This window comes from Zea mays, chromosome 2, assembly GCF_902167145.1.
Source record: "Zea mays cultivar B73 chromosome 2, Zm-B73-REFERENCE-NAM-5.0, whole genome shotgun sequence".
In the NCBI taxonomy this organism is placed as follows: Eukaryota; Viridiplantae; Streptophyta; class Magnoliopsida; order Poales; family Poaceae; genus Zea; species Zea mays.
The window spans coordinates 49,500,684-49,522,963 of NC_050097.1; the positions used below are offsets into that span (position 1 = coordinate 49,500,684).

A 22,280-nucleotide genomic window follows, 5' to 3' on the forward strand; every position below is an offset into this window, starting at 1 on the left:
TTGATATCTGCCGGTGAAGACCAAAGCAGACGGCCTCTTTAGCAATTGGGGAGTCAGTTTGAGGCTCAGATTGGCCTCACTCTCCTCCTTGTGTATGCAGCTGCAAAGATGAAAGAGGTCGGTCTAGTAGCAAGTGGCTTGGCTTCCACCACCGCCGACTTTTGGAGAAACACGCAACGAATCCGGCCGGGGTCATCGTCGTCATGGTATGGCAGCGTTATTTATCGTCTCCTCCGTCACCCAAATCCGACCAACGCATCCGAAGTTAGCTAGTACATGCGTACAGGCGAGAACCAAACACGTCTTGAACCTAGTAAGGACTTATTCGGTTATTCCAATTTCACGTGTACTGAAATGGATTGAAACGAATTTTGACTTGTTATAGATTTAAACCGACTCAATATCATTTAATCCATATAAATTAACGGTGAAACAAACAAGCCTTAAAACAGATCTGATGTATCCATACAAAACTTAACCTGTTATGAAAAATAATACTCCTTCCACCTAAAGTAGTATTTATTTTAGCTCTTGATTTATATGTCTATTTATATGTCTATATTCAAATAGATGATAATAGATCTAGACACATATATAAAATACATACACCAAGTATTGTATAAATCCATTAGTTCTCTAAAATGAATTTTAATTTGAGATGAAGTGAGTATAAAACAACTTAAAATAATATGAAATTGAATGACTTAAAATGACTAAATATCAGATAGAAAGAACTGACTTAGATTCAACCTGCACGTTGCTTAGATGGAACGTATAATATCGTAAAGCCTATCTTAAAATACTGTAAGGTGGAAGAAATGACTTAGATTTAACCATGCAATGCATGAATAACTTAGATGCAATATAAAAAAATGTGAGTTAGAAAGAATAACTTAGATTCAACACTACAGTAGCAGAAATGACTTAAAAGTAAATAAAGTGTCTTAAATACTAGAATAACTTAGATGTAACATGTAATGTCTTAAACATTGCAGGTTAGTAGTGATTTGCAAGTATATATTTATATAGTTTAACCAAACTGGACTTATTTTTTTGGATACGTATATTGAATTTATATTTTTACATCATTTGGGGACCATGACGATTGACGACACAATTAAGAATTTAAATGGGTGATTTGCAAGTTTAACAGCTAGATGATAGAACCAAAAGTTTGAGGACCTAATAAGCGATTGCGAGTTTAGAGGCGGAGATGATATGGGTAAAAAGTCTGTGATAAAGAACTTTATTGTTGTTGTTGTAAAAAACCGGAATAACACAGTCGAAGAAGTTCAGAGGACTGCTAGTGGGCTTTTATTACTTTATCAAGCTGGATCGGAGCATGAAAATCAGACGTCTGGAATATATAGCAAATTACTTATTGAAAAATGTATTCAACGATCTACCTTATTATAATATCAATTATGTATAATAAGTATTTGTGTGTTTTTTTATATATTTGGTGAAAACCGAAAGCGTTTGAAGGAACTCCTTCAGACAGAACGATTTGGTGGCGAAGAGGAAGCAGTTGTCGCCAAAGTAATAAGCACACGACTACTGATGACTGGCGTTGTCAATCTGTAATACTGTACCCAGATGGCCAGATGGCCCCCCTACTGTTTCCTCTTGCCGTTGACATTCCTCGTCCTCCCTCGAGGATGGATGACTGCTGAAATCCGCAGGTGCACGTGTCGATCTCCAAGACGGCAAGGAACAGTACAATACGTATGTCTCGGTCTTCAACTATGAAACAGTAAAAATTCTCGGTTGCCGTCACTGTGTGCCTGACCCTGTTCCTGAAAACGAGAGAAGTAAACGTGTTCAGCTGGATCGCACATTGACTTTTGAGAGAGAGAGAGAGAGAGAGAGAGAGGAAAGGGAGGGGGCAGGGGACACGTAGAAGATGACTTGTCGTGTGCGGATGGATCGGCTGCTCGAACAGCTCCAGACACACACAGCGCAATAATTCACACCGCCTTTCCATTTCGGCGTGCAATAGCCAATAGCAAATGGCAGTCAAATACTCCAGTTACCTGCAAAACTGGAAACAGGCTCGGTCGGCGACCAGCACGTCCGGCAACCAATCTGGCGCGCGGTCCACACCGCACTGAAAACTAAACAAATATATAAACGCGCGCCTATGATCCGTCCCACATTTGTTCTCCCTCCCATTCCAAACAGCGAGAGACGAGGGTGGGCGTCAGAGAGCGGAGCGCACAGTGAGGCTGAGGCAGAGCACTACGGGTCGGTATGGACCTCAAAATTCCGATGTGAAAGGGAGGGTAGGCCCGGCCGCACTAGCCACACACACCTGCCGCGCCGGCTCCCTTTCAGAAGTGGCGCTGCCGCTGCGCCTGCGCCTGCGCGGGCGTGTGTAGCGGGTTACCGAGCAGCAGCAGCAAGGCCAGCAGGCCAATCACATGCATGTGCGCTGCCTGCCTCCTCCTCCTCACTGCCATGTCGTCTTCCTCCTCTATAAATAAAGGTCCCCCCGTCCCGGCTGACCACCACCAACTTGCCATTGCCTGCGCAGCGGAGCGAGCTACCACTACCTACCACACCACGCGATCGACCAGGCCACACGGCCGGGTTGCCTTGACTAGTTGACTTGTGTCGGAAGCAGGGAGGGAGGGAGAGAAGAGAGCGCGCGCGCGAGCTGAGGGAATGGATGTGGAGATGAGCTGCGCGGCGCCGGAGGCGGCGGCCGTCCCCGTCGACTGGCGCGGCCGCCCGTGCCGGCCGCGGCGGCACGGCGGCATGCGCGCCGCCGTCTTCGTCCTAGGTGCGAGCGCCGTGCGCGTACTGCTCTTGTCGCTGCTGCCGGCCGGCAGCAATGTTCATGCCACGCACATTATTGAGCTACAGCTAGCTAGCGCCTAGCGCGGGCGGGCGTGTGGTGATTATATAACAATAATAATACGTATTAGTATAATCGCAGGCGTCCAGGCGTTCGAGATCATGGCGATAGCGGCGGTGGGGAACAACCTCATCACCTACGTGTTCGGGGAGATGCACTTCCCGCTGTCGCAGGCGGCCAACGTGGTGACCAACTTCGTCGGCACCATCTTCCTCCTCGCCCTCCTCGGCGGCTTCCTCTCCGACTCCTACCTCGGCTGCTTCTGGACCATGCTCATCTTCGGCTTCGTCGAGCTCTCGGTACGTCAGCGCGCTCGCTCGCTCGTTCGTTCGATTCGTTCTTGCTGCGCTAGTAAACCTTGCGATTGTTCTAGTTCTAGCTCGTAGCTCGTCATCTGGCTGGCTGGCTGGCTGCTGTGCTGCTGGGCATGGTAGAGTCGTCGGTTTCACCACGCACCAGCAAGGCTTGTGTGCTCGTAGTGGGCATGCGCCTCACGGAGTGATAGCTACGTGCCCGTGTGGCCCGGGCCCCGGTGCGGTGATTGACCCATCACTTCCCTTTTTTTTTTCTAGTGGTGTTTGCGAGTTGTTGCGACAACAGATGTGTTTTTCTTTTATCAATAAAACGCGAAGGAGAACGTTGCAAGTTTCATTGCACAAAGGAGGAGGACTGGAGCAGACAAATACCACTAAAAATAAAGCAGGCCCTGCAAGAACAAAAAAAAAATGGATGTATACCAGGCCAATCCATAAGCTTATCCTCTCCCTCCCTCCGTTGTTGACCGTTGTTCTCACCTAAACATAAACCGAGGTTCGCTGGATCATTACGGTGGACGGAGCTGAAAAGGCGCCGGCCAATCGCCATTCATGGGCCAGAGATTTGGTTCCCGGCCGGCCGGTTTGGTTGTTTCCAAAAGCTCCCGGGGCCGGGACCAGGCGGAATTCAGCGCACAATGCCATGCCGCCGGGTAGGTTCGTAGTCGTACTACACGCGCGGCCGGCCACCACTAGCAAGTAGCAAAGCCACTCCCTCTCTCTCTCCAAGTAGATCGAGCAACTACACGTGCGAAAGGGAAGTTGAAAGCGCCATAGCGACGCTACTTTTGCAATTGACTGTTTTCTAACAAGTAGAAATTAACCCTTAAACCCCGCAAATCGAAAGCATTTTTTCCCAGTTCTCTTCTTTTTTTTTTTGACAAAAGACGTCAAGTATTGTTCTTGTTTCAATCAAGAAAACAGAGTATATTTTTTTGGGGTGGAGCATGCCATAGTAATCTAATCCTACAGGAGACACAGACGACGAAAGCTTGCGTTTCTCTGATCTCTATCTATGGTCTGTGTACGATGTTGCTCTTTACCAGGGCTTCATACTGCTGTCCCTGCAAGCGCACCTGCCGCAGCTGAAGCCCGCGCCGTGCGACATGTCGTCCACGGACGGCGGCTGCGAGAAGGCGAGCGGCTTCAAGTCGACCGTGTTCTTCCTGGCGCTGTACCTGGTGGCGCTGGGCAGCGGCTGCCTCAAGCCCAACATGATCGCGCACGGCGCGGACCAGTTCGACGCCGCCACCCCGGGCGGCGCCAACAGCCTGCCCACCTACTTCAACTCGGCCTACTTCAGCTTCTGCGCGGGCGAGCTGGTCGCCCTCACGGCGCTGGTCTGGGTGCAGACGCACTCCGGCATGGACGTCGGCTTCGGCGTCTCCGCGGTCGCCATGGCGGCGGGCCTCGCCAGCCTCGTCGCCGGCGCCGCCTTCTACCGCAATAAGCCCCCGCAGGGCAGCATCTTCGCGCCCGTTGCAAGGGTGAGTACGTACACTACTTCAGTTCGTTTTCGGAGTTTCAGTTTGGTAAGCAGGTCACGTTAACTGAGGGTTAAAAATGATAGGAAAACCCTGCATGATGAATCCTGACAAAACATGATTCATCAATCTAAAAGATTTTCTTTTCTTGTTCGTGCACTGTGGACAGTTGTGCTAGTGGCGCTGGTTCGTATGCGCTGCTAAACATCACATTTCTATACTCTGCAGCTCGCAAGGTCGCGATCACATTTTTTTATATATATTCATCAACCAGGTGCTTCAGGATCAGATTTAAACAGTAGGTACATGTTCGTTGTCCCCATTCAGTCGGGAACGGTCCCCTGAGTGTTATATATTCTGCAGATCGTTCGGGGTTTGGGAATTCGAATAGTATGGGTAGAAGGACTTCATATAATTTGTGGTCCCTCAGATCTAATTAAGATACTGCCGTCGACTGACAACCCATCGGGAAGCTGCAGACTGAAGCCGTTTAAACGGATCTAATGATTTTGTGTACTGTTAAGCTGTCAGTCCTTAGCTGCTGACCAGCTGTGATTTTGATTTGAAAAGGCTGTCCTTGTCAGTTTTCATACAAAACACTATTTTAGCGCTAGACTAGACGGAGTAGATTTTGAAGTAGGCCACTGATGAGGATAGCTTAACGACAGAACTGACTGCATGCTTGTTTAAGCTGCCACACGAGCAATGCCTGCAAATCAATATTCAGTGATGCAAACAATTAATGTACTCTGCACTGTCTGGGTTCAGAGTGCAAAACTGCTGCTTTTGACCGTGCGAAATTCACCAGGTTTTCGTCGCTGCCTTCACCAAAAGGAAGCAAGTCTGCCCTTCCAGCTCCAATTCTGTCAACGCCGGGGCTTGCGAGCCGGCGCGCCTCGCCGGCAACTTCCGCCACAACAACAAATTCAGGTCAGCATAGCGTTGATGCAGCGAACAGAACGGCCACCTGTTGCTGTCAGCACTTGCGACCTCTGACAGGTGATCAACTGACGAGTTTTTGAAGGTTCCTGGACAAGGCATGCGTCCCGGCAGCGCCGCAGGGGCCGAACACGAAGCCGGAGAGCGCGTGGCGGCTGTGCACGGTGGCCGAGGTGCAGCAGGCAAAGACGCTCCTCGCCGTGACGCCCATCTTCGCGTGCACCATCGTCTTCAACACCGTGCTCGCGCAGCTGCAGACGTTCTCGGTGCAGCAGGGCAGCGCCATGGACACGGCGCTCCCGCCGGGCTCGGGCTCGTTCCGCATCCCGCCCGCGTCGCTGCAGGCCATCCCGTACGCCCTGCTGCTGGCGCTCGTCCCGGCCTACGAGCTCCTCCTCGTCCCGCTCATGAAGCGCCTCACGGGCACCCGGTCCGGGATCACCCCGCTCCAGCGCATCGGCGTCGGCCTCGCCACCCTCGCGTTCTCGATGGTCGCGGCGGCCGACGTCGAGCGCAGGCGCCGGGACGCCGCCGCGGAGGGCCGCCAGATGTCCGTCCTGTGGATCGTGCCGCAGTTCCTCGTCTTCGGCGTGTCGGAGATGTTCACCGCCGTGGGGCTCATCGAGTTCTTCTACAAGCAGGCGTGCGCCGGCATGCAGGCCTTCCTCACGGCGCTCACGTACTGTTCCTACGCGTTCGGGTTCTACCTCAGCTCGGTGCTCGTCTCGCTGGTCAACAGGGTCACGGCGAGGCACGGTGGCGCTGGGTGGCTCGGAGACAACAACCTCAACAAGGATAGGCTGGACCTCTTCTACTGGATGCTCGCCGTGCTCAGCGTGCTCAACTTCTGCTGCTACCTGCTCTGTGCCAGGTGGTACAATGCTGGCGCACAGGGTTCCGATGCAGCTGCCTCTGGTCTGGTGGCATCTGAGGTTGATGATCGCAAGGAGATCATCTGAACAACTCAGGAAGAGATTGAAACTGTATATGTCTAATTCCATCTATAGACTATAGCTGTATGTATACATGCATGCATGAGAAATAGTGACCAGAAAATGAGCACTAGGATAAAATTAAGACCTCTCATTTGGATCAATAGGATGTATAGTGTTTTAGGCAACTTTTTTAACGGAGAAAACCTCTTTCTATTACGAATTAAGTAGAGGTTCAACATAATCTCCACGTCGATTCTCACGTCACGAGACGAGTTGGAAGAAAAAAATCCTAGAAATCTCACAAACATAGCTATGGTAATCTTTACACACTCTTAATTTTAGTTGATCCTCGTGGTGTTAGAAAAAAGATAATTCTAAAAATTCTTATAAAAATTAGAAAGTTCAACCATTAATTCGTTAAACTCTAATCACCACAGACATTAATAAAAAATTGATCTATTTTATAAATAATTATTTAACTAGACGAGTGCATGTGAGTTGCAACGGGAATATATAATATCATAATAATTTATATACAAATGTGTGATATACTATTATGATAAAATGTTTTCGTAATCCATTTGTGATTCTAGCCATACATATTTTTTGTTATTTTAATCTAGCTAATTCACCACTATATTGCAACCATCAGTATCATTCAGCCTTTTATATATGATAGTACAATGTACGTGCATTGCTATAGTTTTTATATATTACGAGTGGCGCAAGATAGATCTAAGGTATCTATAATCCATTCTCACGAGAGGTGCATGTTAGATTTCAATGAGATACAACAAAATCCTTTTCCCTGTAACACACTTAAACTTATTATCTATTTTAGCCAATATATAATGTCATCATAGTCAAGCAAATAATTCAGACCCATCCTCCATTCAAATGCAAGGACCCGACCGTCTTAATGCATTGCGATGTTTAGTCTTTGTTCCACACGGAGTCTCTGCACATTTGAAGCACAAAGTTGTTTCTAAAGTATTTGAAGCTTTTAAATTATAGAACACTAGATATGAAAATCGAATTCAGCTACAAATTTGGGATTCAATGCATCTAAAAGAATATTTTTAATTTGGGATTCTGCAGCCTCTTCTCGGACCTGTTCAGCAAGCATGTTATAAGAACACAATATACATGACCTAATTCAGTTCTTAAAAATGTACAACCTAGTCATTATATAGAATTATAGATGAAGTTGTAAATGTCACATCTGCCTAACAGTGAAAACAATATTGAGCAGATATCAAGTTTTAGAATTAACAAACAGAAGAAAAACACAAATTAATATCTTATAATGAACCAACAATATTTTTTTTCAAACTTGCAGTATACCAAGAGAGAGACCAATATTAAGATGTTAAAACAAAAACCTAGCAGGGAAAACGATAGCTGAAAGCTGAGTTTAGTGCATCAATGAAATGAACTTAAAGAGTGCTCCAAAGAGGATAAAATTAAAAAATGTGTGTGGCAAAAGCGACCTAAGGATTAGAGTTCATAAATAATTTGATATGACACAAACATGTGGGGAGATACCATGAAAAATATCTTATAACTAGAAAGACCTTGGGTTTCAAAATAAAGATCTGCAGCAAAGTGCACTACTGGACTCGCCTTCTTTGCCGAGTGTTTCAGACACTCGGCAAAGACCATTATACACCCGGCAAAGAATATTCGGCAAACATTTTATCGGCAAAGAGATATAAGTTTTAACAATATGCACAAATGATGGTTTTAACATTTTATCGGTAAACATTTTGATCATTTCATCCCACATGATGGTTCTAACAATATGCACAAACCTTATACATCTCTCTTGTAGTTTTACAAACTACGAGAGTGATATAGGTTTTATAAACAAATTTACTTTTATTTTGTCATATGAAGAAAAGATCAAAATATAAATTGTACATCATGGTGAGTTATACAAATTTTTAGTTGAAAACATTTTCATTTGAATTAATTTACTGATTTAAAATGTGTTTTTAAATTGTCTTTGCCTAGTGTTGAAAAAACACTCGGCAAAGAAGCTCTTTGCCGAGTGTTTTCTCTTACCGTGGGTTTCTTGCTTGGCACTCGCCAAAGAGCTTCTTTGCCGAGTGTCCGAAAAAAGCATTCAGCAAAATATTTGGCACTCGACAAAGAGCCGAATTTAGACAGTGGTGCTCCTTCTGTAAGATAGTTAAGCATGTATTTAACATCAGAAATAGATAACTGAAAGAAACTTAGACACTGAATTTGCCAACATATACGAAGACAATCCCAGAAAAATGAATCTAATATATGAAGTTCAACATATGAATCATTTATAAAAAGCAATAGCAGCAAAATGGTCCTTCTGTAAGATAATTAAACATGTCTTTTAATGTCAGGAATAGAAAACTGAAAGAAAGTCAAGCACTCAAGTATTCAACATATACAAATGCAATCCCAGAAAAATGAATCTAATATCTAAAGTTCATCATTTGAATCATTTAAAAAAAAGTAATATTACTAAATATCATTCACTTAAACTGAGCACCGTTGCAGTATTTACCATTATAACCGCTAAACGAAATTATAACCTTTTCACCATCAATTGTAGTTGAGCAAAGGGTGAGACACTGTATAAAGTTTCAAATAAATAGATGTCAAAAGATAGTATTAAAACTTAAAAGTATGTAGGTAGGTCACAATTTAGTCTTACATCACCACATTTTGCAAAGCTCAAGATCTATGAATGTGTTTCCCAATGGCATATTTGATTGTTGACCCCAAAAAAATAAACATCACACTGTCATTTATTTAGGCTAATGTTGAAATAAAAAATTGCAAATGGAAGTTACGACAGTCAATGTGTTGTAGCTACTTTGAGCTTTGAGGTGCTCTGTGCTCTCAAGGTTGCCAAATCAACAAGATCTAAACTTGGTATGAAAATATTTGTTTTCACATGTTCGGTGTCATATGTTTGATAGAATAGCAGGTAATAAGCCAATAGCCAATAGAACCTGGTTTTCTTCTTTGTTTTCATTTGTACTCACAAAAATGACAAGCTGGCTACACACATGCATACCCTATAAAGCAAAACTTAATCCACCATTGTCGTCAAGCTCAAAATACAACAACCGAAAAGAGAAGTGTCAACAAACTTGTTTTGCTGCCATTAAATAATATATCAAGTACTTGGTTTATTTAAACGTTATGTGCTATGACAATATCAACAACTAAAGAGAATCGACTAATCATCTATTGACTATTATAATCTAGTAACAATGGAAATGAAATAATATTTCCCACTAAAAAGGTCGACTTATGTGCAGTAAATAACAACAAAATATGCTACTTATCGAACACTAAAATTTAAAGAAGATGATGCATATCAATTAACTAACATAATCAAGTTATATGGTCAGTTCTGTACAAAAAAAAGAAGGAAGACAATTATTAGTGGAATGTGATATTTAGAACTGAGACACAATAATTGATGTAACATAGAAGTTATATGGCCAAACAATCATAGAAGATAAAAAATAGTAAGTTGGCAACAAGCCTTAAATTTACTTTTAGGAACGGGGATTCAGTAATACAACAAATCTAATACTGTTATTGTGACATTATGAGAAACATTAAAAATACTCAATTTGCATCTAAATTACAAAGCATATTATAAAGGAAGGCCTAAATTTACCTCTCAATTACCTACATGTTATTGAGACAAAAAAGGGGCCGAGGTGGCTCGCGTCGCCCTAGGGGCGACTCGGACGGAGCCCCCAGTATGGGTAGTGCTTTGGTGTGAGTCTTAGACTAACCAGAGTACCAGAGCTTGTGTTGTACAACCATGTTTGTCGTCTTGTGGTATGCATGTGTGCAGTACAGGAACGGTGGTCGACGATGAAGGTGAAGATCATGCAGGCTCATGTCGATGGGCCAAGAGTGGCGAAGGACGAGCGTTGGGCCTTGATCGAGGGAATGGAGAAGCTGGGTGAGCAGCTGCAGTGACTGACACTTGGGACATGCACCAACGCAAAGCCGTGGTAGAGCGTACCGTGTCATCGGCGTGGTCGAAGACTGGCGGGACAGGTGTCCAGGACAATAGTCAACTATGCTGGCTCATGTCGATGGGCCAAGTGTGGTGAAGGATGAGCGTTGGGCCTTGATCGAGGGAATGGAGAAGTCGGGTGACCAGCCGCAGTGACTTACCCTTGGGACATGCATCAGCGCGAAGACGTGCTAGAGTGGATCGTGTCGTCGGCGTGGCCGAGGACTGGCGGGACAGGTGTCCAGGACGTGTCTCCCTAGCCATTCACAATATGAAGGATGCTGCGATGAGTTCGGAGAGGTATTAGCTGTCGTCTCCTAGTCAACTATGATGGTAGACCTAGGTCCGTGTTGCCACATAGTGTATTTTATCTAGTTATCTTTACAAAAATTGTATTGAGTAATAAAGATGTGACATTGTTTTCTGTACACTGAGTCATTATATGTGTGAGACTTAATCCTAGCACACATTTGAGATGCATCTGAATTTGTCCTTAAATCTAGGTGTGACAAGAATGCATCCAAATTCCCAAACTCCTCACTATGATATATGATGTAGTCATTAGGACATGCATACATCTTTGGCACCTCTAATTCTAAAGGGCAGACAACCTATTTTTCTTTGTATGTAGTGGTAGCAAGGTTTACAAAACCGGTAAAAACCAGCGGTAAACCGGGTTTTTACCAAAACCGTCGGGGTGCGGTTTTAGTTAACCACCGGATTTTTCTTCGAAATTCGTTCTAAATTCAAAAAATTTGAAAAAAATCATAAAAACCGAAAGCCGTCGGTAAACCGTTTTTTGGACCGGTAAACCGCCATTTTTTGCCGGGAAACCGGATTTAATGCTACGATTGAGTATTTAGTGGTCAATTTAGGTACATTAGTCTTGTTTAATGTTATATGCTATATGTGAAGATGAAACTCGTAGCTTAAGTCAAGTTTAGGCATTTAGTGGTCAATTTCGGTTTCATTTCCTCTCCAAGATGGAATCTGTGGATCAAGTAGCTTCAGTTCTTCTAATAAGTATCCGTCTGGACAAGACTCAATCTAGAACCCTTAGCTCCAATTCTTCTGTATATGTTCCTAAGATTTGCTGATCAGGAGAAAAGTTCAACATGTAGGATTACGGGGAGGCTACACTAGCGCAAAACAAAATTTTCAACCCCATAATACCAAGAACTACTGCGGTTATAGGTCATGGAATTACCACTAGACGCGCAGAGCAGCGGAAGACGTCTCGATGTAGACGAACGCGTCGAGCAGTGCCGTGCAGTCGCCGGCGTCCTTCACGTCCTCGCACAGTCCGTCCAAGTGCTCCAGATGCAGCACCTCCGAGGTATCCACACGTACAGGGAGGAAGCGCCGCGTACCGAACTGCTAGGTTCGCGACGGCGGCTTGGCGAGGGCGAGAGGTGGGCGGCGGCTGTTAGTTCGCTGGTGGCGAATTAGGTTATCTTTTAACCGCGCCCCCGCCCCTCATTATATAGGCGTTATGGTGGGCTTCTGACGCCGAGGCCCATCATTAACCCTAAAGCCCAGTCTAATTTCGGATCTAATCCGAATTAGGCTTCCTTCCCCTTAAGTGTGTGACCCTATAGGTTCACGTACAAATAGACATAGCCCGAGTACTCTTACTTGGCCCAATAATTGACAGCGGCCTCTAGCAAGACATGTCAACTCCTATGTGTACGTAAAGATCATATCAGACGAACCATTGCGACATTAAGTACATGCTGTTCCCTTTGTCTCACGATATTTGGTCTGGCTCTAAGCTGACCTCTCTTTCTCGATACTGTGAATTGGAATCCTTTCAATGGTTAACTCTTAACCCTAGCACGACCATGCATTTCTTGATCCAATCACTCGAGGGGCCCAGAGATATCTCTCTCACAAAGAGAGGGACAAATTCCATCTTGACTGACCATGCCTCATAGCATGCTTCCTGACAAACCCAAAACTACCTTTATAACTACCCAGTTACGGGATAGCGTTTGATAGTCCCTAAGTAAGTCAATTCACATCTTGAGAACATGCGACAATCTCAGGTCTAAGGATACAGTATTCATGTTGCAAGAAGAGAACTATATTACAATATCTCACGTTGGGTCGGTCCAGCCTCATGTCATACATGCGCCCACATTATTAATTTAACATCTCCATGTTCATGACTTGTGAAATGTAGTCATCAACTAATACATGTGCTAGTCATCGACTCTGACTAGGGACATCATTTAGAATAACCATATAAGTAAAGAATCTCACAAACAATTCACATAATTGCTAATCAATACAAGGTGCCTTCCATGGATATTCAATTAAGCAATATATATATCATGGATACAAAGAAATATGCTCATCTCTATGATTATCTCTAGGGCATATTTCTAACACAACACTTGGTGAGGTGCACATGCAATACACAAACACCAAACACACATACCAGTATGTTTTTTTGCTTTGTGGATAAGTATTTGTTTGTCGTTCTTGTTTTCTCGCTAATGTATCTCATATCTTTGTATAGACATACCACTATCACTATGACGGATTGGAACAATATCACGATACTTCCAACATGCCTAAGTACTATCACTATGACTCGAGCTGAACATGTGAGTATTGTGAAATAAGTCGACCTATGTGTCGTTGCCTCGTTGGAGAGTTATAAAAGAACTTGTATTTGAGTATTGCGAAGTTCGCTGGTTGTTTGTTGCATAAGAACTGGAGTTTGTGGTTGCATATATGTATGTTGTATGTTATTTTGGTGAACACATATCGTGTGGATCAATTAATATTTACCGTGCAATGTGAATTGAGGAAACTACAAATAAATCTTGTCAAAAATTTTCATTTTTTCTGTAAAAACAGCAAAAATGTTTGTTTCGCGGTTAACTTGCAGTTTAGAGCGGTTTTTCACCGGTTTTCCGTCGCGAAGGTAGCTGGTGGATCCATGACTAATGCTTACATTAGTTTTAGATCTAGTTAGAACTAAAGTTGAATACCGAAGATCAGCTCTTTACTAGCGTTATCTTATCAGGTTATTTAATTTCATGAGACTCATAAAACACCATTGAGACTGACCGGCACACATTTAGTGACACATAATCTTAAACCACGCATTTAATAGTTGAGTTAGCGTGCATATAACTATGGTCGGCCGATAATAAAAAATTGCAATTTATGACAATGACATTCATCATAACAAAAATTAAACCACAAAACTTTTGAGCTATACACATTTAAATAGTGAATAAAAATACTATTTTCAGTTTTAATCATAGCGCAGATAATGTGTAAATAAACAAACCGGACAAATTAGAGAGGAGTAGTTGCACACGCACCATTATATATAGATCGATTTCCTCAAAAAAACTAATATATAGATAGCATCATCAACAGTAGTAATAGTCCAAGAGTATAGGGGCCGTGCCCGTACCCCTCCCTCCAACAGTGATTTTTTTAATACCTTTACAAATACTCTATTTCAAAATATAATTATTTCTAGCTTTTTTCCTGTTCACATACGAATGAATAATAATAAGTATAGACATACATATAAACTAAGTTCGTATATTAATCAATGAATTTATATTTAATCTAAAATAGATTATATTTTAGGACGGTGTGAATACTTCACAATGCATATTACATTTTCCCTATGTCGAGCACCGTTTGTAGCACTGGGATGGTCCGGCCTGCGGACTGTCAGCCGTTAGACACTAATAGTCCACGTTTAGATAAGATCATGCAGATTAACTCCTATCTCCACCCATGTAGGGGTGGGCACTTTTTTACCATAAACTGAAAACCGAACCAAATTTTCGGCTTTTTCGGTAGTTCGGTTCGGTTTCGGTTTTTGTATCTCAAAAGTTCGGTTTTCGGTATCGTAATCGGTGAAACGAACCGAAATACCAAAAAACCGAATTACCAAACTTTATCAATTCTAAAATTTGACTATTCGATTATGTGAACTAAATGTGTGAAGCAATTAAATTGTTATTCACTTATTTATATGTGATGTATCCTCTAAATATTTGTACTTATATAATTTTTACTTTTTAAAATTATGTGTAATCTATCATGTAAACTTGTTGTATGTGTTGTCTTGAGTATAAGTTTGGTATTCGATTTTTATCGAAAAACTGAAGTAAAAAACCGAAACTAAACTTCTCAGTTTTTCATTTTCTAGAAAACCGAAGTTTTTTAAAACCAAACCGAAGTTTAAAAAACCCCCAAATGCTCAGTCTTACAAGCATGTTTATCCCTCTAAACTCATGAGAGTTGTTGGAGGACGCCTAGGAACGGGTCTAGACCTCCCCTTTATATATTTGAATGGGTACGATCGATTGAAACACGAACAATCAAATCAATATATCTTCCGTTCCTTTACTTTTGCCCTAGGAGTAGACAGTAATATAGCCTTCTTCATCTCAATCTTCACCTCTCTTCGACTCTATGTTGTCTGGAGGTGTCTTGGGTGGCCTGCAGATCCCAAGACAAAACCTAGGATCTCTCCTCCCTAACAGGGTCCCTCCCGAGAGGTCAGATCCAGGTGTTGTTGGCGAACGCCGTCGTCTCTGCATACGCACAGATCGTCTGACCCTAGGCCACAGACTATCCGCGCCTCTACAGAGAGCACCGCCACCGGTACACCTCGCAGTTATTGCGCCCAGATCGGTGCCAACACACTTTTTGGTGACTCTACTGAGGACATCGCGTGAAGATCTATCGGATCGACCTCTAATGGCTGGTTCAAAGGACAATCTGATGTCTCTCCCAGCAACATCATCGAGCCGACTATGGAGACTCTATCGGTTGAAGATCACCAGAAGTTCGAGGAACACAAGAAGTAGTTGATCAAGGATGCACAGGCAAAATTCCTAGCCAACTTTAAGGTTGATAGGAATCACAAGGTCATCCGGCAGGGGGCATCTGATCTAGCTTCGCTCCAACCTACTGCAGCTACCCCAAAGTAAGTGAAACAAACGAAATCCAATCTCTTAGATCTTACATAGATGAGCAGCGAGAACAAATGCAACAAATCATAGGGGGTATGCAAGATGATTAAAAAGGCTAGCACATGCATTTGATAAATCTACTATTACTAATTTACCTACGCACGAGGTTGATTCCAAATAAAAAATGCACGATTCATCGGCTGCAAATTGTTACGACCAACCCCAACCACTTTACGGGATGCCAATGAACACATATTCCGAACAACCACAACCATCTGCATAAATCGAAGGTAAATCTACCGATCTACGCACAGTCGGACCGTCCACACGTGAGCGCAGACCATCCGGGCTTGCAACGATTGGCTCCGTTTTTCAAACCGAACTACCAAAATCCATGCCAAGGCCATCGTATTCCACGGAAAGCCTAACAGACACACACCGACCGTCCGCCTACAAGCCAAGACCGTCCGCGTACATGGCCAGATAGTCCACGCATAACGTCGGAGAGTTTGATGCAGAGTATACAGAACACGATCCTAATTTTTATCACCCATCCATATACCCGTCTCAGCCAAGCTTCCCTTTACCCTGTACGACTCCTCATCACCATAACACTGCCTCACAGATGCATGGGAGCGAGTATTTTTCGCCCCCAGGAGGCCGAGAAGAGGTGACCAGTTATATGAGTTTCCTAGGGCAAGCATTAATGCTCCACAAAACTCAAACCCATGTGCGGGTAGGCAACATAATACACAAATGTCCACACCATGAATAGACCATAGGGCCGGTGGACTACCATCGGCCACCATTGACATAGTAAGGGAAGAAATAGCTAGGGCATTCCGAGATAAGCTCAGAGTTAGCATGATGCCTGTGGGGGCAATCGTATTAGAATCCCTATGACAACCGATTCGACTACAACTCATTTCCTTAGGGAACAAGAATACCTGAAGTTTCTAAATTTTCGGGTGACTAAAGTAGGAGCACACATGAGCACATAGGATAGTTCCAAGCGCAGTTAGGACAATTGGCCGATACAGAGGCGTTTCACGTCCGTTTGTTTTCATTGTCTCTAACTGGGACCACGTTTGCTTGGTACACCACACTACCACATAACTCTATTTATTCGTGGGGAGATTTAGAACAGAAATTCCATGATCACCTATTCTCTGGCGATAATGAATTAGACCTGGTAGATCTAGTAGCTTTGCGACAAGGGAAGGATGAATCAGTTAATGACTACATCCGGAGGTTCTGGGACACAAGAAACCGTTGTTTCCAAATTCACCTTGCAGAAAAACGGCTAGCGGGATTAACACCTTTAATGGGATGCAGTAATATTTAAAGGCAAGACTAGAAGGCATTCAATTTTTTAGTTAGCTCAGTTACACAAGAGGGCTTTGGCTTGTGAAAGCCAAAGCAAAGACACGACTAAAGCGGTTCGTCACAATGTCCATGTGGTAGAATGTGACCAAAGTAGCTCGGACAATGAACCACAAGAAGTGTATGCTGCTGTGATGGTTTGGCCAAAGTAGGCCAAATCTCCAGTTTGTTCCTCTCTGAAGTAGGTTCAAAAGAAACGACAAGAAGATGTTAAGTTTACGTTTAATGTTGGCAAATATGATAAAATATTCGATGAATTACTCAAAAGCGGCAACATTAAAATAAATCATACTATTCCTCTGTCGACGAACTTAAGAGTCATGCTTATTGCAAGTGTCCCAATTCATTCTCTCATACTACTAATGATTATAATGTGTTTCGACGACATGTTCAATCGGTCATTAAAGAGGACCGATTGAAATTTCAAGAAATGCAGGTAGACATAGAACCCTTTCCAATGAATATGATCAACTTTGACGATAAAAAGTCCTGGTTTGGCCTAGCACGACCGATAAAAGCTAAGGCAAGGAGATCATCATCGATGACCATGAGAGGCCGATGAAAACACCAAAATTTCTTGCATGAAAGTGGTTGCAGAAGAGACCTCGAATGGAGGGGAGACAATGAAAATCACCATCACGGCCTCCAACATTGGGAGTCAGGCGCAAACAAGTGGCCAAGTGCAGCGGCCTGTCCTACGCACTACGAATGGTCCGTCACACACACGTGGATGGTCCGAGACACCGCCGGACAGTCTAGAGGGTTCTGGCGGAGGGTTTGGCAGTGCCTGGGAGCATCGACGACCACATACCTTCAAGCCACGATGACCATAAATAGGTACGTGGAAGACCAATACATCTAAAACATTTGGTTGGCTAGTCAAAGCCGGTCCAACCTTTGATCCATTATTATCCAAATATGTGAAAAGAAGGTCGGTCCCAGCAATCGGCAACCAAAAAAAACCTCGCTCATCTCCCCATGAGAGACAGGTAGGACCTATTGACCCACCTAAAAATAACGTCCAATTAATACCAAATGTATCTACATGGACACCTCCACCCCCATATCCTCATGTGCCATATCATTATGCATATCTACCACCACCCTATGTCCCAAACCAAGCATGGGGCATGCCACCATATCCATATGGGATGCTATAGTACCTCGCTTGGATGGCACCTTAAACTTCTGTGTTCGACAGGTTGACACTACCATTACAAGACCGATTGAGTTTACCTCAATTTGGTCAACAAGCACGGGGCCAGGAAGGATGCCGGACTACTCGGCCACAAAGGTCGATCAATATGGCATGGGGGCATGGAGAGAAAATATCCACGAGAGCCAAGAGAACAATAAATGGAGATATAATCAAAATAGGCACAACAGATGTCGTCATACAGGGGAACAACGAAGGACCGATGATTTTTGGTAAATCCGCCAAGACAGATACAAGAGCAGACACAAGAGCAATGAGTAAAATAGTTGACCCAAAGTACTCCATGCCCCGATGATGCCCATCGGGACTAGCACGTTCTCAAAAGCGCAAATTGCAGCGCCTAAGAGCAAAATAAAGCAGGGAAAAGGAGGTAGAGAAAATATTTAATTACACACATCCACAATCTCAACCGCCACATATGAGATGGAAACCAAAGGCCGCCAAAACAACTCAAGCGGCCACAAAATAGAAGATAAAATAGAAGCTCTACATCTCTCTGCACGTCCGGTGGACTGTCCGGCGCAAGTAGACGAACCATTCGACCCTTGAGTCTGGACCGTGCGCGCCTCACCAAGAAGCCTCTGATGACGCGCTAACACCTATGGATGAGGATAACATCAAGGAAGACAAATTACTGGGAGAAGATCTGGTCAACTACGAAGCCTCGCCCGAGCACGCGAGTATGAATGTTAATGTAATTACATTTCAGCCGATTATGATATCATCGGCAATGATGAACCTATAGTTGCTCAATTCGATTTTGGTTCTAAAGAGGCCGTCTCCACCAAACCAAAAGAATCAGTCAACCATCTAAAGTTGCTCTTTGTGCGCGACCACATTGATGGAATACTGATTGCTAGAATGCTGGTAGATGGTGGGGTAGTCATAAATTTAATGTCTTACTCATTATATAGAAATTTACGTAAACAAGATGATGGTATGATTAGGACTAATATGACACTCAATGGTGTTGGGAGTGACAGTCCGATCAAGGCTAAGGGTGTCACATCTGTTGAATTAACCATCGAGACAAAGACCCTCACTGCTGCTCTCTTCGTCGCTGAGGTAGAAGGGAATTATAGTTTGATTTTAGGCAGAGATTGGATCCATGCAAATCAATGTATACCTTCTACTTTGCATCAAATGTTGATACAATTGGTAGGCGATGATGTTGAAAAGGTACATGCTGATGCATTGGCTTGCATTGCTATAGTTGATGCCCCTGTACTTTGGACCTATGAGACTGCCATATGTCTCACATGAGTTGATTTTTTCTGATTATCAGTCCATAAGTAAAGACAAGAAACGAACACTTCATTCCTGTAATGCTAGAGCCGATGGAGAATTGGCTAAATCCTAAGTAGAGGTTAAATGATTCATACATTCAAAGATGATATTCCCCAGATCACAGACGGTCTGGCTCCTGAGGCCAGACGGTCTGAGGCGGAATAGAGACGACCGAAGAATTTAGCCCCTGTCGTGGATAGTCTGGCCCCTAAGGCCGGATGGTTCGATCCTGTTCTGAACAGTCTAGATGCTGGCAGAAAGTGCCGCAGCATGAGTCCTGTATTGCGGGCGGTCCGACCAGTGAGGCCGGATAGTCCACAGCTGTGCAAAGAGCCCCCAACTCCTCTGAAATGAGCATAACAAAGGGGTTTAGAGATCTTGACAAGTTAGGAGCGGGATTTATGTCGGACGATCCTTTTGAGGAGATTAACAAAGGATAAGGCAACACTTCAAGGCCGACTCCCATAAGCCAGACCCTGAAAGCCGATCCTTGGGATAAGATGACCGTCTTATTAAAAGAATATTCTGATTGTTTTCTTTGAGCTACACCGAAATGCCAAGATTAAGCCGAGAGCTAGTGGAGCATCGATTGCCTATAAAGTATACCATACAATAGAATGTAATAAATAAACAGATGCTCGACGCAGGGCTCACACCTACGCCTAAGCGAGAAAGAGGGAATAACGGTCGAGGCTACGGTCGAAGAGCGATCACGTTACGCGATTATAAATTAGAGTACTTGTCTAAACAAAATAGTATTAATTTGGCCATCACGTTATGCATAGGGTAAAGTCATGTTCCATGTTTAATCATTATGAACAGATCAAAGTAAATTTAAAAGGATTGTCGCGCGGCGAAGCGCGCGACACAGCACTTAGACTGAATTAAGAACAAAACGACTGGTCGCGCAACGGGGCGCGCCACGAGACACTTGAACTAATTATGAAAATAACGTCAAACGTCGCGCAACGAAGCGGACGACGACATACGTCATCCAAACTGAATTTAAAACGAAGCGCTGCGCGACTGGACGCACGACGCCGCATATTAAATAATCCGAAATTAAAATAGATCGTCGTGCGACGAAGTGCGCGACGCAACACATTAATAAAATATGAAATCAAATTAATTAGCCACGCGATGCAGCACGTTAATTGAACAACGTTTAAAATTAATTAAAACCAAAATCAATCATCGCGCGCGTAGGGCTGCGCGCGCGGGATCACGTTGCACATGCCGGGGGTGCGCAGCCGCGCCGGGGACAGGGCGGGTGCCACCGGGGAGAGGCCGGGCAGGGGGCCGCCGCCGGGGCCGAGCAGGGGCGCGCGGGACCGCGCACGAAGGGCTGGGCAGGGGGCGCCGCCGGGGAGCCGCGTAGGGGCACGTCGGGGCGGGGGAGCAGGGGGCGCACGGGGGGCCGCGCAGGGGCCGCCGCCGGGAGCCGAGCAGGGGGCCGCGCGGGGCCGGACCGGGGCGCCGCCGGGGGAGGCCGCGAGGGGGCCGCGGGGAAGCCGCGAGGGGGTGCCGTGGGGGGCGCTAGGGGGCGCGCGGGGAGGCCGCGAGGGGGTCGTGGGGGTGCCGCCGGGGAGGCCACGAGGGGCGCCGCCGGGGAGCCACCAGGGGCGCGCGCAAGGAGGGCGCGCGGGGGAAGAAGGAAGGGGAGGGGAGCTCACATCAGGGTCCAAATCCGGCGATCACCGTCTCCAAATCTTAGGGCACAACGGGGGAGAGAGAGATGGAGGAGAGGAGGTTGCTGCACGGGAAAATTGAATGAGAGAAAGGGAGAGAAGGGAGGGGGCGCACATGGGGAGGGGCAGGGCGCCAGGGGCGCGCGGGCCATGGCCAGGCCGAGCTGGGCTGGGCTGGGCCGCACCGTGGGTCAAAATCCCGTGGCATGCACAACCACAGATCGGAAGCCAAACGCGAAACGAAATCCGCAACGAGACAAGACAAACACGTGATTAAACATGACATCAGACAAAAGAAATACGCTTCGGCATGATGCAACACCCATGACAACTTAGGTTTTTGTTTACACACTGTCGGGGACCATAATTAGGGGTACCCCCAAGACTCCTAATCTCAGCTGGTAACCCCCATCAGCACAAAGCTGCAAAGGCCTGATGGGTGCGATTAAGGTCAAGGCTTCGCTCAAGGGACACGATCTCGCCTCGCCCGAGCCCCGCCTCGGGCAAAGGCAGCCGACCCCGGAGGATTCACGTCTTGCCCGAGGGCCCCCTCAAGCAACGGACACGCCTTCGGCTCGCCCGAGGCACAGTCTTCGGAGAGAAGCAACCTTGGCTAGATCGCCATGCCAACCGACCGTATCGCAGGAGCATTTAATGCAAGGGTCGCCTGACACCTTATCCTGACGCGCGCTCTTCAGTCGACAGAGCCGAAGTGACCGCAGTCACTTTGCCGCTCCACTGACCGACCTGACAAGAAAGCAGCGCCGCCTGCGTCGCTCCGACTGCTGTGCCACTCGACAGAGTGAGGCTGACAGCAGCTAAGTCCAGCCTCGGGCGCCATAGGAAGCTCTGCCTCGCCCGACCCCAGGGCTCGGCCCCCGTCTTGGCCTCGGAAGATGGACTTCGCCTCGCCCGACCCCAGGGCTCGGACTCAACCACGACTCAGAAGACGACGGACTCTGCCTCGCCCGACCCCAGGGCTCGGACACAGCCTCGGCCTCGGAAGACGGTCTCCGCCTCGCCCGACCCTAGGGCTCAGGCTCAACCTCGACGCTGGACGACGAACTCCGCCTCGCCCGACCCCAGGGCTCGGACACAGCCTCGGCCTCGGAAGACGGTCTCTGCCTCGCCTGACCCGGGGCTCGGACTCGACCTCGACCTCGGAAGACGGACTCGACCTCGACCTCGGAGGAGC

The 22,280-nt window shown here is 45.6% G+C and overlaps 1 protein-coding gene across 1 annotated transcript; it reads left to right on the top strand.

Annotated features, from left to right (window-relative positions):
- The first annotated feature begins 2,198 nt into the window (after positions 1 to 2,198).
- On the top strand, positions 2,199 to 6,749 carry LOC103646419 (protein NRT1/ PTR FAMILY 4.4). The gene is made up of 5 exons (XM_008671156.3): positions 2,199 to 2,782; positions 2,939 to 3,156; positions 4,218 to 4,658; positions 5,464 to 5,585; positions 5,680 to 6,749. The coding sequence occupies exons 1-5, from the start codon at positions 2,665 to 2,667 to the stop codon at positions 6,551 to 6,553; spliced, it is 1,773 nt and encodes a 590-aa protein (XP_008669378.2). The 5' UTR covers positions 2,199 to 2,664; the 3' UTR covers positions 6,554 to 6,749.
- The last annotated feature ends 15,531 nt before the right edge of the window (positions 6,750 to 22,280 follow it).

Coding starts and splice junctions, on each gene's coding strand:
- LOC103646419 (XM_008671156.3), top strand. CDS start 2,665: ATGGATGTGGAGATGAGCTGCGCGGCGCCGGAGGCGGCGGCCGTCCCC. Junction 2,783..2,938: donor CGCCGCCGTCTTCGTCCTAG/GTGCGAGCGCCG, acceptor GTATAATCGCAG/GCGTCCAGGCGTTCGAGATC. Junction 4,659..5,463: donor TCTTCGCGCCCGTTGCAAGG/GTGAGTACGTAC, acceptor GAAATTCACCAG/GTTTTCGTCGCTGCCTTCAC.